General features: G+C 33.8%; 3 protein-coding genes across 8 annotated transcripts in view; 1 reads left to right on the forward strand and 2 right to left on the reverse strand.

Moving 5' to 3' along the window:
- Window positions 1–5,344, reverse strand: part of LOC108360330 (uncharacterized) — an 8,697-nt gene extending 3,353 nt beyond the window's left edge. The window contains exons 1-3 of one of the 3 annotated variants that reach the window (XM_017612573.1): window positions 4,759–5,070; window positions 730–744; window positions 599–656 (exon numbers count right to left, since the gene is read on the reverse strand). In XM_017612573.1, the coding sequence (XP_017468062.1) occupies window positions 599–621 (23 nt within the window). In that variant the 5' untranslated portion in view covers window positions 622–656; window positions 730–744; window positions 4,759–5,070. The other 2 variants (XM_017612572.1, XM_017612571.1) reach the window with 2 other exon arrangements.
- Window positions 5,345–5,686: 342 nt separating this feature from the next.
- LOC108360332 (Ring finger protein vilya) lies at window positions 5,687–12,944 on the reverse strand. Of its 2 annotated transcripts, none has more exons than XM_017612576.1 (3): window positions 12,286–12,944; window positions 9,493–9,644; window positions 5,687–6,058 (listed from the first exon to the last, which is right to left on the reverse strand). In XM_017612576.1, exons 1-3 carry the CDS (start codon window positions 12,664–12,666, stop codon window positions 5,893–5,895), a joined length of 699 nt encoding a protein of 232 aa, XP_017468065.1. In that variant the 5' UTR covers window positions 12,667–12,944; the 3' UTR covers window positions 5,687–5,892. The 2 variants fall into 2 exon arrangements, with proteins under 2 accessions (XP_017468065.1, XP_017468066.1); XM_017612577.1 differs by lacking the exon at window positions 5,687–6,058 and adding an exon at window positions 9,363–9,425.
- A 2,466-nt stretch (window positions 12,945–15,410) lies between these two features.
- The window catches only part of l(3)psg2 (lethal (3) persistent salivary gland 2), a 7,945-nt gene continuing 6,603 nt past the window's right edge, over window positions 15,411–16,752 (forward strand). The window contains exons 1-3 of one of the 3 annotated variants that reach the window (XM_017612548.1): window positions 15,411–16,017; window positions 16,083–16,220; window positions 16,314–16,536. In XM_017612548.1, the coding sequence (XP_017468037.1) occupies window positions 15,654–16,017; window positions 16,083–16,220; window positions 16,314–16,536 (725 nt within the window). In that variant the 5' untranslated portion in view covers window positions 15,411–15,653. Of the gene's footprint in view, window positions 16,018–16,082; window positions 16,537–16,752 lie in introns of all 3 variants that reach the window. The other 2 variants (XM_017612547.1, XM_017612546.1) reach the window with 2 other exon arrangements.

Here is a 16,752-nt window from a genome sequence, read left to right on the forward strand (position 1 = left end):
AACGGTAATTTAGAGAAATACAAAATCTTCGATAAATCAGTAAATATTGAAGCTAATTTATTCAAAATTGATGCTTGCAACAATTCTTTACCAAGAAATACGTTTGTGATAAATTTTTGGAAAAGGGCGTGGCACCGCCCACTTATGATCACATATATGTATCTCAGTAACCGTTCTACCAATTTGTACCAAACTCGGTGTGGTTATTGTGCTTGCCACATAGAAGCAAAACGTTGAAACTTATTGAAATCGAACTCAAATTACGGCCGCTTCTCATATAACGGTAAATTTCAGAACTGCTTGAAACTTCAATATTTCGAAATTGAAAGACGCTAATTTACTCAAAATTGATACGCCCCGGCTTACCATGTAGCCGTAGCTTTCGGTAAGGCGAAAAACATATATTTAATACGTGCGCCGGGTATTTAATGTTCGGCTCTGCCCGAACTTAGACTTTCTTACTTGTTTTTTATTACTTTTCAGTTGTTGTCCTTTTTAGTGCCGTTTCGCTATTTGGTTTGCCTTTTTTGTATAGGTTTTTAGGTCCTAAAAATCCGTTTGCTGCTAATTAGTAATAGACTGGTTTAAAACTACTTACTTTTCAACTCGTCTTTCGTGCATGATGTAAGTGGTTGGGTCTTCTTTTTATTTGATAGCTACAAAGGTTGTGTTTAGTTAGATCTTTTTTATTCACTATTCTTTAAATAACATTCTCCATTTGAAGCTTACAAGTTGAGTTAGAGACTAAAACGAAAAAAGTTTGATATTTTATAGATATTTAATTAAAAAACATATTTAACAGAATTGAGTTTGGATTCTACCAAGAAGGTTTTACAATTGAAAGCTGGTACATATATCTAATAAAAAACGTATTTGAGGGCTGTATAGTATTAACCCTTCTGGGACATCCTTGATACAGCTGTACCAATTCGAATTCTACCTAGCTGTAACTTTATGAATTGCTCATGGGCACATTTAAGAATGAATTCATGGTATTTTTAGTGTATTTGCATAACTCATATGTCGATGGCAGTGGCTACGGTACATCTATACCTTCATTGTGAACCTTGATCCAATTGACCGGCAATTATATTTTCTAGGAAAATTTACTTTTATTTTTTTTAAATACTTCTGTAGCATCAAACATTAGTTATGTTAAACATTTATGGCCTTATGCATAAAAAATAAATAAGGTTTTAAACTTTATAAATTGACGTTTTCATTTATTTTACAATTTATAAACCTTTTGTGAAACTACCTTATTTTTTATGAATAAGCCCATTAAAATACAAGCCAAACACCCAGTGGAACNTCAATTTATAAACCTATTTCATTTTTTATGAATAAGCCCATTAAAATACAAGCCAAACACCCAGTGGAACTGCTGTACCAAGTCTGTCTACAGAATGGGTGATATAAAGAAGAGTTAATTTCATTTTGTTATTAGAAGGATTACAATATTTGTGTTTTAGTAACCTAATAAGTTAAAGGTACTTAAAAAGGCAGTTTCGTGTAGACAGCTTGTCTAACTTTATTAAGTTCATTAGCTCGTACACAATTGGTCGTATTTGCCCTCGTAAATTATGATTTGTCACACTTTATGGCGGAAGAAAAACACCCCGTGTCATAATTATGAGCGTTGACAAGTTTTCAATTTTTTTTTGTTTTTTTTTTTTTAATGTTAAAACAACGGTAAGTCCTATGTAGCTACTTTGAACTTGCACTTTATTATTCTTTTTCTTATTTGGCGCTGTAACGGTCTATGCGATTTAAGCCGTGTTCAGCAAAGCTCGCCAGTCGTTTCTCTTCAAGACCCGCCTTATCGGATGTTGTCGTTGTCCATGCTTCTGAGAGGACTTGTCTACTCAGTCCAAAGTAGCACTTGTTGGCAAGAGTGATTCTGCGTTGGATTTCCGTGCTGGCATTATTATCGGTGTTAATGCTGGTTCCCAAGTTAACGAACTTCTCTACTTTCTCGAAATTAAAACTGTCAACAGTGACGCGAGTGCCAAGGCGCGTATGTGCTGACTGTTTGTTTTTAATGATCCTTCGTCTTATCCTCGTTGACCACCACACTCAATCGCTTTTCTTCCTTATCGAACTTGGAAAAGGCACAAAAGACTTCCCGGTTCTTATTATCGATGATGTCGATGTGATCGACATACGCCAGAAATTTCACTTATTATCTTCTCCAACATCAGATTAAAGAAATTACACGAAAGTGAGTCGCACCGCGTTTGGTAGCAAACGGCTCAGAGAGGTCTTTCCAAATTCTGACGGAGCTGGTGGTATTGTTCCCCGTCATTTTACACATGTATAAATTTCGCGGGGATGCCAAATTCAGACATCGTGGCGTATAGGCAATTCCTTTTAGATAGACAAATAGATGGTGAGTATTAGGGTTTTCGATTATTCGCCTCTCTTCCAAAATTGGTTTTCGAGTTATTCGAAAAATTGCAAATTGAATAAAACCGGTTGCCGATTTGGAAATTAAGAAAAAACCGGATAAACCAGTTTTACTTTACATAATATACATATAGAGTCAAAATGCTTATCTTGGTATGAAGTCATGACCAAAAAATATAAAGTATTATTCAAGATTTGGATGAAATTAAAAAAAAAAACCGATAAAAAAATCGGTTTATTCGAAAAATCAAGATTTTAAAAAAACCGCCTATATATTTCCAAAAAAAAAACGGTTCAAGCCGGTTTAGAAAAATCGAATCAATCACCCTAGTGAGTATCGATCCTTTTGCAACGGGTCTTTTCCAAGATTTCGCATATTTTAAATACAGGGTCTACTGTAGATTTCCAGGTCTTCAGCCTTTCACACAATACGCTCGATAAGACCTTGGAACATATGCTTAGAGGTAGTTAGCTCGAATGGCGGGTTCACCTTTCTTGGGATTGGGATTGGGCAGAGCACACTTATATTCCAGTCGTCCGGCATGCGTTCATCTGACCATATTCTGCATAAGAGTTGATGCATGCTATTCGTACCTCGTATAGTCAGGCGGTGGAACATCGACTCCGCCATCATTGACCTCTGGTTCGTCTTCTCGACAACTTGCACTTTATTACTTATATCAAAATTAAATGGGCCTAACACGCGTATTAAAAAAAACCTTTTTAAGAAATCTAATTTAAAAGCTCGAAATCTTTACGAAAGTTTGTTGATTTTTTTTTAATATTGGCCAAAATTCAAAACATTGATTTATGCAGTGTTGCAGTGCAGTATGTATCTGCTAAATTTTAACCAAATCGATCCATTTCTCGACTCCGGCGCCACCTAGGCAGTAAGTTTTTCGTATAATTATGTATATATAACCGAACGAACGGTCTAGAAGTCCATAACATACTACATACGGCCATTTTTATCTGCATATGAGCGTTTCCATTCGAAGGTCTACCGCGAAAGAAAAGAAATTAAAATCATATATCTAACGTATTTATGTTCAAACTTGTATGCTTTTTACAATATATACTGCTTATGTAGGCAGAGATATTTTTTCGAAAAATTATCTCGCTAGATGGCACCAATTTGGCATATTTTGCGTATGTAGTTGAAACATTATAAGTCAAAATATAAAGTATATTCTACGTAAAATGCATGTTAAATTAAAAAAAAAACAGAAATTTGGAAAATAATAGCTAAAACGAATCTAATAGGAAATGTATGTCCCATCACGCCATGTCACGTAACGTTTCACACTTTGGGTTGTAACTGAAACAAGTTGTATTATTTGAGCACACTCTAAAATCAACTAGAATTACACCAAATCTCATTAAAACAAGTTTCATGAGGTTTACGAGGCTTTTACGAGTTTAAGGGAAGACCTCTATTATTTCTAGACAGCACCTCTCTGTGACTGTCAAAATGAACAAAACGTGTGGTCCCTGCTTTACATACATATCGTCGTTTAAGGTACCAAACTGCGTATCGTCATTCTGCAAAACCGCGTAACTGACATTTGCTGCCAAAAATTTGATTTGCTCACACAAGCTCTTGGCTCAATCCTTATCCATTCGTCCTGAAATATACTAGCCAGAAATGCGATTGCTTTATAAAAAAGAGAACCAGTTTGATATATGAGTGTTTTACTCTCTAGAAAATAATTTATGCAACCTCACATACGCGGTTTTGCATTTTGTTGACACGCGGTTAAGGCGTGTCGCACAGGGGTCAAAGTTCCGATTACGCTATGACGACGTCTTAACCGACTTCAATCGGGACTAAAATTTATATGTGATATCCTCGGCTTTAGTAGTACCGATTTTGGGAATTAAATGAAAAAACATATTTTAATTTTTTTGGGTCCTTACAGCATAGGTGTGTTACCGATTGAAGGGGTGAGAATGAAAAAAATCGTTCATTTGATTTTTTCAGGATCACCCTAGTGTACATTTGTATGTATGTCCTATGTACATTTTTAATTAACTAAATACACAAACTTTAATGCATTCAGCATTCTGGGCTAGGTACCCATTTTTGTATATACCCCTACACACATACATACATATATACATATGTATGTACATATTTACTTAGTATTATACTGCCTCAATAAAGCCAGCAGACGCAAAATGAAAAAATTCGATTCGACAAAGTAGGAAATTAAATCTTTTTTCACATATGCATCGGCCTCCGCAATTATGTACTTAAATCGTGGGTATGTTAGTACACACATACATGTTTTTTTTTGGGATGGATATGCATAATTTTTTTATGAATAATTCACTTTACTGGCATATACTTACGTAATAACCTCAAAATAGCACCAACCAAAAACTGTATAGTAAAATTAATACACATATGTATGTCGAGTTCAAATATCCATCAAGGTTAAATATCGAAATATATTTTCAAATATCTTAGAATTATGTGAAATTTACGTCTATAAAACACCCGTTTTGATTTTTCTTACTATATTTAAACTATATCTAAATGTAACCAAAAATATTTTCGCGAATCTTTGATCTGCTTTGTTCGCTATATATAAACAAACTAGGTATTTTCCATTTTCTCATTTCTACTATGCAAAGCTTTTTTATTATTGCCAAGTTTTAAGAACCTACGCGTTTAGTGTTAACTCTAATCCCCTCATATAAATATCTCTGTGCTTTTTGCTTTAAACGTAAAATGCATCTTTAAACCAGTTTTATACATTAAGCTCATTTACATACCCGCATACATACATACATTTGTACGTTAACGAAAGCTACGCCTGAATTTTGACATTTTGTGGGTAATCGGTTTTTTGCCGTACCAGGTGTGATCTTGCATACCCAGTAAGCCAATAGAAAAGAAATTACCTTTGCGCAAGCGCGTGAACGCAAGTATGTAAAGTTACTAGCTTTTAAAAAATAATTGTTATACATTTCCTCATGGAAAATCTATGGTCCGCAGGCTGAAGCGGTTTCGACAACACTTAAACGTTTGCGACAAAGTTCTCCATTTCACAGTTTCTCTCGGATTTATATATAAGAATGTATATGTAAATACATAGGTATACTGGGGTGCAACACTCCACAAAAAATCGCTATTAATTTTCCATCGGAATTATAAAATCTTTTATATTTTGAGATTAACGTGAGCTGGAACCATTGGAAAATACCTACAAAAATCAAGTTTTTTTTAATAAAATTAGTTTAAAAAAAATGTATTTTAGAGGACAGAAGAGTTTTTTTGGGGGCACCCTAATATATACGCCAAAGGGATTTATTAAATTTATTTTCAAAATATACATTAAAAAGTAGCGATGAGTGAATGACATTCGAGCTATACATATACATACTTATGTAATATTAAAAAACTAAAAATTAACTTTTCAACTTGGCCGAACAAAAGTAATGTCTTGTTTTCGATACATATGACTCATTTGTGTATGTTCACTACAAAAGGAGTGTAAATGAAGTGTTCGAAACATTTCGAGAAGGACTAAATCGTCGATTTGTTGAATTCTTATCTGTTCCTGCTCCCTTAACTCCAGAAAAAGAGTTCATATTGAAGACTGCATTGTTGTCATAAGTATTTGCTCGTGTTGATTGTATGCAATTACTGAAAGATATATAAAAAAATTTACAAACATATGTATATATTTAGTAGTTCTTTTCACGATATACTACAGTTGATATATTAAGATATGCTTAGAAATTCAAAGTATTTAAGACCGATAGGATTCGCAAAATTATTATTTTTTTTCATTTTTTGAAAAAAATATATATTTAAAAAAATAAAGAACCAACTAAAAAAAATACACACAAGTTAAAACGTTGAAGCTGTAGCATGCATCTAGGAGCTAGGTGTTAAAAGTGAGTTGAAAATGGTTTACAACAACTTTTCGTTGATTTATTTTGTTTCAGTGTTAACGAATTAGTTTTAATTAACTTTGTTTTGATAACAAGGCGTCGAAACGTAACAAAATAATTTTAAAAATTTTAAAAATTCAAATATTGAGTTAAATATGCGAAGGCCGCTGTGGTGTAGTAGTTAGCAGTGCGCGCTACCACTTCGCAGGGCCTGGGTTCAAGCCCTGGTCAAAGCAATATCACAAAAAAAATATATACACCCCTATTTGCAACACTTTCGTATTCGGATTTTGTTACGAATCGTAGAAATGGTATGCTGCAATCCGAGTCGTAACTTCGAACTTTCGAAATTCGTAACAATGGCATTCCTAAAAACTAACGAGTAAAAAATTTCCAGCTTTTTGCGTAATTTTGTACTAAAACAATTCTGTGTCGGAAGCGAGATAAAAATTAAGCAAAAAAATGTAAATCGGTGTGTGTTTGCTGGAAATATTAGTGGTGTTCCTTTAAACAGATAAATTAGCCTTTCGCATATACATATGTATGTACGTATATTTTTATCCACTGCTTTATATGAACGAACAAAAAATAATGTTTGTTGCACCTTATCGAGAAACTTGGGTACAGTTTAGTTATTTGTACAGTGATTTTCGGTTGTTGTGTTCATACGCATGGCCCGAATCTAAAAACTTTAACATACACGTTTGGTTTAAGGATTAAACTTTAATTTAGATCAAAGGTTTCAAAGCTCCGAGCTCCAGTATATTAATAAATTCGGTTTGGACCATGCACTTTTTGTAAATTTCGATGTGGGTTCTGCGCAAAGATACAGTGGATGGCGTAGCCGGAGTTATATGCACAATAAATGTTGTATAACTTTCACAGTAGAAGAGGGGCTTCCGCCCTCTTCTCCGGCAACGCAGAAAAAAGAATTCCCATTATTAAGGCTTATTAGCTCTAAAGAATTTGAGTATGAAAGAGGTTTAAGAAAGTAGTAGTTGGGAAATATTTTGAAAAGGGTTGCCACCTATTTGAGAAGTGTAATTGAACTATTTTTTATATATAATATTAACGATGGATGTCAAATGAGAGAGCTTCAAGATGTGTTTGAGGGTTGCCCCTGTTTAAAGGGCTAAACTAAAATTATTTAATAAGTTAAATGAATTACTAACCGATAGTTATCAATGGAAATGGGTTTAAAATCCTTTATTTAAGAACTATATTTAGGAGGATTGCCACGTGTTTAAAAAATTAATTTCCACTTAATTCATCAGTTACATGAAACATTTACAACAATGTCAGACGAAAAATATTTAAGGAAGTTTTAGTTCGAAAATAATTTTTAAGAGGGTTGCCGCCTGTTTTGAAAGTGGTATTTCGTTTAATTATACATAAGTTACATGAAATTTTAAAATTTGGTTATCACAAGAGCGAGTGTTAAGAAATCTTTAAGCTGAACATTTGTTTTTTTTTTTTTTGTTGGAAAAATTAAGCTCAAATTATTTAATAAGATAAATGGATTGTCAAAAGATGGATATCAATCGAAGCGGGTTTGAAAATAATTTATTTCTAAACTCTATTTAGGAGAGTTGCCATGTGCTTAAAAAATTAAATTCAACTTAATTCATCAGTTAATTGAAATATGTATAACAATGCCAGGCGACAGATTTTAGCTTGAAAATACTTTTGAAGGGGTTGCCACCTGTTTGAAAAGTCGAATTTGTTTTACTTATACGAAAGATACATTAATGAAATATCGAAATATTAGTGTGAAATGAAAGAGTTCTAAGAAAACTATAGGCTAATAATATTTTTAATTAGAGTTGCCATCTATTTTTTTTTTTTTGAAGGTCATCACATCTGCACCGTTATTTCGAATTTCCAAAATGACAAGTCAAATTAAAGAACTTGGGTTCTACATAGATGTGCACAGGTTTTATTGTTTGAAGTTACAGGGAGATTTGAAATTTGATGGAATGAAAACCGACACCGTGCGAGACCTCTTATCACTGAGAGATGGTTGAGATTAATCATTAGGAATATTTTTGGAGGTTTTTGAATAGGGTTTCACCTGTTTAAAAAATTTAATTAAATGTTGACATTTTGACGCCATGCGGGTTCACTAGTCATTATTAGTATGCGAAATTACCGCTGCCTCCCCTACTAGTGTCTCACTAGAACAATCCAGTGGGAAAAGGTAATGTCTGGGAATGCAAAAAGTAACGAAAAGATGCAATCATTTCTCCAAAGCCAACGAAACTATAAATAGAATAAAAAATAAAAATACAGTCTGTGCCACAGCTGTTGAGATAACGAGAACAAAAAAACATACTTGAGTTAGTTTTCAAACTTTTTACTTTTATTTGTGGCTTCAGAGCTACACATCATCCGCTCGCTTATATTGCGACTCATCTATTTGTTCAACCGTAGTTATTGGTAGAAAAACTAATGCCCTCCCATTTTCTTATTGGGTTTAAAGCCGCTTTTTTCGAGGTATGCTTTCTTGAATTATGTATATTACGGCGGGTCAATTTGTATGAGAGATTTGTTCAACTATGCGCGTATAGCACAGAAGGATTTAACGTGTAATTCTAAGCAAATTTGCTGTAGTGTCGTAAAGGTAAAGAAGCGCTTAAAGTTTGCATACAAACATGCTATAAGGGGTTATTTGGCATGAGGAATCCATTTCTGCACTTTTCTTTTTCTTAAAACTTCCACCACAGGGCGCAACAGTGAAATTTTTAAATAAATATTAATTATTTTTTTTTACGAATATTCACATCGTAAGACACGCAAACTAGAATGTTTACATATACTATTTTCCGCTTAGTTGCACTTCAAAAAGTGCAGAATTTATAGTTCAGTTAAGCAGTGAATACTGTAAGTGTGTACATACATAAATACTTAAAAATAATAATAATTAAAGCCTTCGATAGAAAATTTCGAAGCCGTTGCTACTTATACTTCTTCGACTCAATAAGATTACTAAAATTTTTTCCGTTCTCGAATGAACTTTTCAACTTGTATGGTTATATTTTTTTACTTGTACATACGTATTTTGAAATAAATGGTCACATTTATGATTTTGGACATTCTTTCAAAGCAAATTTTTAAATCTACAATTTAATACAATATTGGTATTGTCGTTTTATTTCCTTATGAATACATATATTATTTACAAACCTTTTTTGTTGCAGCTCCTGCTCCTTTAATTTTCGTACTTCCCTTTCCAATCGCTTGCGCTCATATTGTAACTGCTCATATTTTTCATATTTCGTTTTTGATTTTATTTCCAATAATTTGCGTTTCCTTTTAATTTCTTCCAACTCGGTACTCTACGGGAGAGATTTTTTTTTTGTTGAAAATAAGCATTAATTAGCCCTATCACAATTAGGAAAAATTGTTTTTGTTTTACTTTATAATATTTGGGAATATTTGTTCACATGGAAGATTGAATTTAAAGAATATTTCCTTTTACAAAAAGTTGCTAAATTGGGTAAATACAAAAATTTCACTTAGGCCCAATTTCAAATGGCCTATTTAACTAAAGATTGCTGATAAACCTCAAAAATTTATTTTCATATCATACATTTAATCTACACCTATTTAAATGCACGGTATGCAGCTCTGTGTTTGTACCAAACAACTTATGCAGCGTTTTTGCTGCATTTAAAATGCAACATTTAGCACTTTCGAACATATTTTTTCGAAGAGCGTTCATGCTATCGCATTTAGCAAATGTACATTTACGCGAGCTCGAAATTGACTGCTTTTGAAAAACAGCCGAGTTCCTGTCGCTTATTCAGATCCGGATCTATCACGATCAATTCTCACGGAGAAGATAATACAAAAACTTGAATTGTTTTAACCATAACCGAAAATTTGTTTGTGTATATATTCATTTGTCGGTGCTGGCAATTAAAATTTCCACAGATAATTAGGAAACAAAAGAAACTGAGTTGATCATAAATTGATCGAAATTTCTATCAGCATCACATCGCTGTTGATTTTGCGTAACTTTTCTTTATCCAAATAATGTAAAATAATAAATGAAATCTCGATCCGCGATCACTGAAACGCAGCTGGCAACTGTATACGAGAAAAAGCAATGTTGCCACTTTTTCCCATTAATCCAACCGGAAAGACCGAAGTAGCGCTACCGCTGACGGCGGCACCCAAGGCGAATTAATATAAGGTGATAGCAGGAGTACAAAAACAAAAATTTAATGCATTTTGTTTTTGCTTTGGCGGCATAAACTGTCAAAATCTGTAAGAGTGTGTGTAGAAATTCAAACAAAATTTTTCAATTTGATATCAGAAGCCGTGCGGCGAAACACCTTATATAAATTCGCCTTGGCGGCACCGTTGTTTTCTACATCGTGGTAGAGATGTTAGTTCACAAAAGACATCGATACATCGACTATTTAAACATCGATTCGAAAATGAAGCAAAACTTCGATATTTTCGATGGATCGATGTTTTTACGACATCAATATTTCCAATTATATACTTCACCTTTTTATTGCGCCATGAACTAGAGCTGGGATACTGTCGATAGTAATAGCGACTATCGATAGTTTTTGAAAGCTATCGATGTTGGTTTTAGCGAAACTTCCCTCTTTACATCTCTTCATTACATTAATTCTTTTTTCCAAGATAATTACAATACAGTCGGCGAAAAAAATTTGTAGTTATTGGAATTTTTAGCAACTATAAGCTTACACTGAGTCATAGTCAAATTTAATAAGCTATAAAACTGCTTACGCCAAATTTGTATAGAAAATCAAATTAAGAAGCTTAAAATTTTAATGAATTTATAGTTTTTTGTGTTTTGTACAACTTTTATAAAAAATTAGCAGACACTAAACGAACAAAAAACAGTCAAAACTGCTAAAATGTTGTGGTGCCATTATTTTGACCAGTACTTTATTCGTTTTCTTATGATATGGTAAAATGTTAATAATTTCCTTTGTCGGAATTTTGATATGCGCCTCCGCATTTCATCTCAGTTGAACTTTTATAAGTATGCGCTGTCAATTTAATTGAATATATTTTGTTTTGTTTGTTTTGTATTATTATAGCCAATTTCATTTCTTGGCACTTCAAAAGGGACAAACATATGTATATATAATGCCATGTTCTGACCGACATCGAAAACATGTTTTCTTTGCTAAAACTGGTTTTCGTCCATGTAAAATCTGTCAAACGAAAACCAGTTTTCGCTGAAAACTACTTGGAAACTCACGTTCCACTCATTCCAATCGGTGTCTTAACTAGTTTTTTTCGATTATTTATCGAAGTGGAAGTCATATTTTATCATCTTTAATACGCCATTTCGGATTTATTGTAAGTAAAAAAAGAATGAAAGTAAAAGGTTGCTAATGAAAAGAAAATGAGGGAAAAGCATTTTGGCTTAGTTTTTGCGTAGCGAAACTGTAATCAGAGGATGTAAGAAACGTCAACGAAAACACTAACAGCCAGTGTGAACAGTATTCAGCCCACATCGCAAACTTTTTTTCTTAAAACCAGTTACAAATACAGCGTCGCGTTCTTACGTGATCTTGTATTTTTGGTTCATGCCATGAACCTATGATTACTATTGGGGTGTTCACAGTTCGTTCCAAATTGTGTCTGAAAATGTAGACGTCTACATTTTGAGACACTTTTAGCATCAAACTGTGAGCACCCCTTTCTAGCAGTCGTCGCAAAANGAAAAGCATTTTGGCTTAGTTTTTGCGTAGCGAAACTGTAATCAGAGGATGTAAGAAATGTCAACGAAAACACTAACAGCCAGTGTGAACAGTATTCAGCCCACATCGCAAACTTTTTTTCTCAAAACCAGTTACAAATACAACGTCGCGTTCTTACGTGATCTTGTATTTTTGGTTCATGCCATGAACCTATGATTACTATATCTTAAATTCTTGTATTCTTTGCTTTCCTATGTGCTACAAATATGTTTTAAATGCTAGTTACCTTTCGGGACATGGCTTTTAGGAAACTTTGGCGCTGATTTGATTGAAAAGTTAAAACCCGTTCTGTCGGTTCCCGCCATGGTTCAGGAGTAAAGAGTTCTTTAAAATGAGATGGCATCATGTTACATAACACACGAAAACGCTGCACTTTTTTACAAAGAGGACAATTAACTTCATTTGGTACAGTTACAGTGTTAGCGGAAGGTACTCCTACACATACTTCGCATATCGTGTGATAACAAGCCAACAAAAATATACGCCTTCGCTTGTGAACATATATTTCATAACAACGATTGCAATGAATCCAATACAATCCAACATCGTTTGGCAATTTAAGCCCACCATTTGGATTGAAATCACTGTGAAGACTTTCGTTTTCCATTTTTTAACCACGATTTCGATAATAAAGTCCTTTATTTCTAATTTAATATGAAAGATGCGTCATACACGTTTTATACAAGTGTAACGGACCGATTCCACGAGCCAACATCCATTTTGAAAACCGGATGCTAAGGATGAGTTTACACCGCAAAGACTACGGGTCATGCGATAAAAATTTGAGAGTTGCAAATCGCTCCAGAAATCTGTGCGGCTCGGTTCAATGGTTTCAACCATGAAACAATTAAAACAGATATGACCGGTTGAGAAGCAGCCATTTGTAATAGCAATTGAGAAAAAAGCGTGTGACGTTAGTAATTTTGTAGCTAGCTATTTCTGTTTTGCTTCCTTCTTTTGTGTATTTTGTCGGTGGTTTATTTCAGTGATTTTTAAGCGATTTTCAATAAATGTTTTGTGCAAATGTAATTAAAATGAAGTGCGCGGTGATTGGTGGCAAAAACACGTACAAAATAATAATTTGGTTAGCACAAACATATGCTGCAAAATTGCTTGCATTTTTTCTTTATGCTTCGTCTTCATGTTCTTTGTTTACTTTTCAAAGAAAACAACTTGGCGCCGAAATTACAAACGTCAGCCAGAAAATTTCTTTTTTCTTTTGCTTCAATTGAGAAAAAAGTGTGTGACGTTCGTAATTTTGAAGTTTGCTATTTCTGTTTTGCTTCTTTCTTTATGTGTATTTTGTCGATGGTTTATTTCAGTGATTTTTAAGTGATTTTTTGAGCGAATGTGATTAAATTAAGTGCGCGGTGATTGGATGCAAAAACACGTACACAAATAATAAATTGGTTAGCATAACATGTGCACAACATTGGTTGCGGTTTTCTTTATGTTTGTTTACTCTTCACAGAAAATAACATGGCGCCGAAATTACAAACGTCAGCCAGAAAATTACTTTTTCTTTTGCTTCATCTTGTTAGATCTTGTGTAGTTGGATCATGGGTTTCAACCACTTGAAATAATTCAATATTTTTATACTGAGTGAAACAATGGGCGCGTTTATAAGACGTAGCTGTTGCCCAACCGTTGGCTATTTGTCTTAGAAACGCACAGTTGAGTAGATACGCTCAGCCCAACAGTTGGCAACTTTCCGCCATTTTTTCCAGCGGAAAATTTTTACGCTACCTGAACTCAACGTGTTGGGCTTAGCATAAACAGCTTATCGAAAAGACTTACGCCGCTTATATTAAATTTAACGCCGCTTTGTTAGGTGGCAGTTGTAAACAAATTTATTATATTTTATATTACTGACGTGATAAAGTAACTAAAACATTTTATAATAATACTACGTTTCTAAATACGTGTTTTTAAGATGTTTGCTATATAATTTTACACCGTTTAATTCATTGTAACATTAAAAAATTTTTTCAACACGGCGGCCGCTCAGCGTTGAATTCTAAATAGTATCAGCGCAACTATCTCTATTTGTTGCAATTTCATTTGTTTACATTTATCAGCTGTTCATTTGGCAGCATATTCATCAAGCCGTTCCTAAGACGTAATTGTTGGGTTCAACAGTTGCCAGCAGTTTCATAGCAGATGAGCTAAACAGCTACGTCTTATGAACGCGACCAATATCATTAAAATATGACAAATAATTCACAGGGGTCATATTGTTGTATGTCGTAAACTTTTCTTTTCTGCGGCATTGCGTTAATCCACTTGCGTGCTGACGACGTTAAAAATTTGTTGTTACACACCTTGTTTTGTGCCGCTCATTTTTTTGTGAACAAAAAATGCACACAAATGTAATTTGAAATATCAACTCAACAGAAAAGTAGCGAGTTTTTTTACTTGTGACATCAACTGCTTTGATGCATTAGTAACGGCGTCGTCTGTTATTCAAATACATGTATTCAGGGCGAGTTGTTCAGTGCACGACCGTGGTTTAAACTAAGTTGGACGGCGCCATTAGTATTCTTCATGAAACATATGATTAGTTTAATGGCGGTTTTAAACAAAAACTTGTTAAAAATAGGGACGGTAATCATTATGAGTAAAGCTAGTTAAATCATCAGTCAATCATTATGTTATAATTTAAATTTTTTCGCTTAGAAATAATAATTATTATTCAGTTTTATTTTTTGCTCAAAGATAATAATTGTTATAGGATTTTTATTTTTCCGATCACAAATAAAATTATTTTTTTATTTTTTTGCTTAGAGACAATAATTATTTTTGAGTTTCATTTTGTCACTCGAAAATAATGATTATTTATAAATTTAAAAGGCCATACAGACGCAACCAAGGGAAATTTTTACCTGAAAGTTTTTGGACTCGGAAATCGCACTGGTATAGCTTTCGAGTTTTTAATTTTTTTTTTTCATTGTTTTTGATCGAAAAAAATAAAAATCAATTCCTTTGAGCGAAAAAATTATACTCAAATATTAATTATTATCTTTATTCTTTATTGGTTAAATTAGTAAAATAAAAAATCATTGTAAATTCCAGTAGGAAAAACGAACACAAATACGTGAGTATATTTAAAATTGGTTTCGGCGATTACGAAATTGTTGGTTTTGGTTTTTGTTGAAATTTAAAAAATAATGATCATATTCCGTCCCTGGTTAAAAATTATTAAGAAATAAGAAAAATACAAATAATTTTATAGAGTGGCTGTTCGTTTACCAATGCTAAATTTTCGCCAAGGTACGCACTGTGCAGGCGCTGTGTTATACTTTTTATCGACTTTTTGATAAGTTCTTCTCATTGGTGTAGACATCGATTTTTTTTAGCTTATGTACAATTTTATATACTGAAGTTTTCGGTCTGGTTATGATATCGGAAATGTGAAAATTTTAATTTATATTAGCATTGATGTTGTAAATTTTACGGATGTCTGTGCGCAAACCATTAAACTATTTGCAGCATATGAAAACGTGAAAACTTATAACATATTTATGTGAAAAGCAGGTTTTATACGATAATATCGCTGTGTTTATATGTAATACATAAGTTTGTGCTATTAAAGGCATGTCTGTAATCAATTATAAAGAAGACAGTATCAAGGCAAATATTTTAATGGAAGAGGGTGACAGCAGTTTAGAGCCGGGTGAAGTGAAGACACCTCCACATGGTAATGAAGCAACAAAACCCAAAGGAGCTGAAGAAGCAGTAAAAGTAAAATGCACTGCATCCCACTTTTTACCCCGTGCTAAATCTGCCTCTAAACAAGAGACTGACAGATGCGCGGAGAAAGTTCGTGCTATACTGGAATTAGATGCGATCAAACGGAAGGAAGAATTGGAACGTAAAAAAGAGCAGAAGTCTGATTCCTCGTTACAAAAGGTTACAACTAAAAAAAAGGAGCACAAGAAGTTGAAAATTCCCAAAGCAGGTAGATATACTAAATCTTCTAGGCCACGTTTCAAATATAGAACTAAATATTTATTAATAACATAGATGCAAAAAACGCCGACCTTGAAGATTATAAATCGGAAAAGGTTAAAAAGGCTGTCGCTAAAAAACCTAAGCGCAAGCGAAGCAAGCACGAAGAACTTGAAAGCTATCCAAAGCACCACGCTGCCGAGTCATGTGAAAGTATGCGACCCATTGGCAGTGCTACGTCATTACCAATAATACCATCGACGAGTTTTGTAACGCCAGTTTCTAATTTTTCTCGCCGATTTTCAGACTTAAATAATCCTGCACCTTTTCGTTCATATAATCCATTTATGAGGAATTATCGCACAGATTTTCGCCATAGAGGCGGTCATTTTGCTACACACAATCGTACACGGTTTTCTAGATACCGTTCTCAGTATGTTTCCGGGTCGTTTCATGCACCAGCAGCACCAGCAGAGGAACTATCTCACTCACAGCCTCCAAATAGCGGTATACCATATTCCGAGTTGATGTAAGTGCAGAGTATATATCGTCGCTCCCAACGAAGAGTAGCACATCTCAAATTACCGTGGAAGACTAGCACATTTCATTATTCGCGTCGAAGACTAGCACATTTCATTATTCGCGTCGAAAAGTAGCACATTTCAGATTCTCGCGTGGAAGACTAGCACATTTCACTAATCGCGTGGAAGACTAGCACATTTCAGATTTTTGCGTGGAAGACTAG

Source organism: Rhagoletis zephyria, unplaced genomic scaffold, assembly GCF_001687245.7.
Source record: "Rhagoletis zephyria isolate East Lansing unplaced genomic scaffold, Rhagoletis_zephyria_1.1 Rzeph_scaffold_00557, whole genome shotgun sequence".
In the NCBI taxonomy this organism is placed as follows: Eukaryota; Metazoa; Arthropoda; class Insecta; order Diptera; family Tephritidae; genus Rhagoletis; species Rhagoletis zephyria.

What these genes read in the sequence shown, in the direction of transcription:
- LOC108360332 (XM_017612576.1), bottom strand. Translation starts at nt 12,666, where the DNA reads ATGGAAAACGAAAGTCTTCACAGTGATTTCAATCCAAATGGTGGGCTT. An exon ending in TAAAAGCCATGTCCCGAAAG is followed by an intron (nt 9,645 to 12,285) that starts GTAACTAGCATT and finishes TCTCTCCCGTAG; the next exon opens with AGTACCGAGTTGGAAGAAAT. An exon ending in CAGGAGCTGCAACAAAAAAG is followed by an intron (nt 6,059 to 9,492) that starts GTTTGTAAATAA and finishes TATATCTTTCAG; the next exon opens with TAATTGCATACAATCAACAC.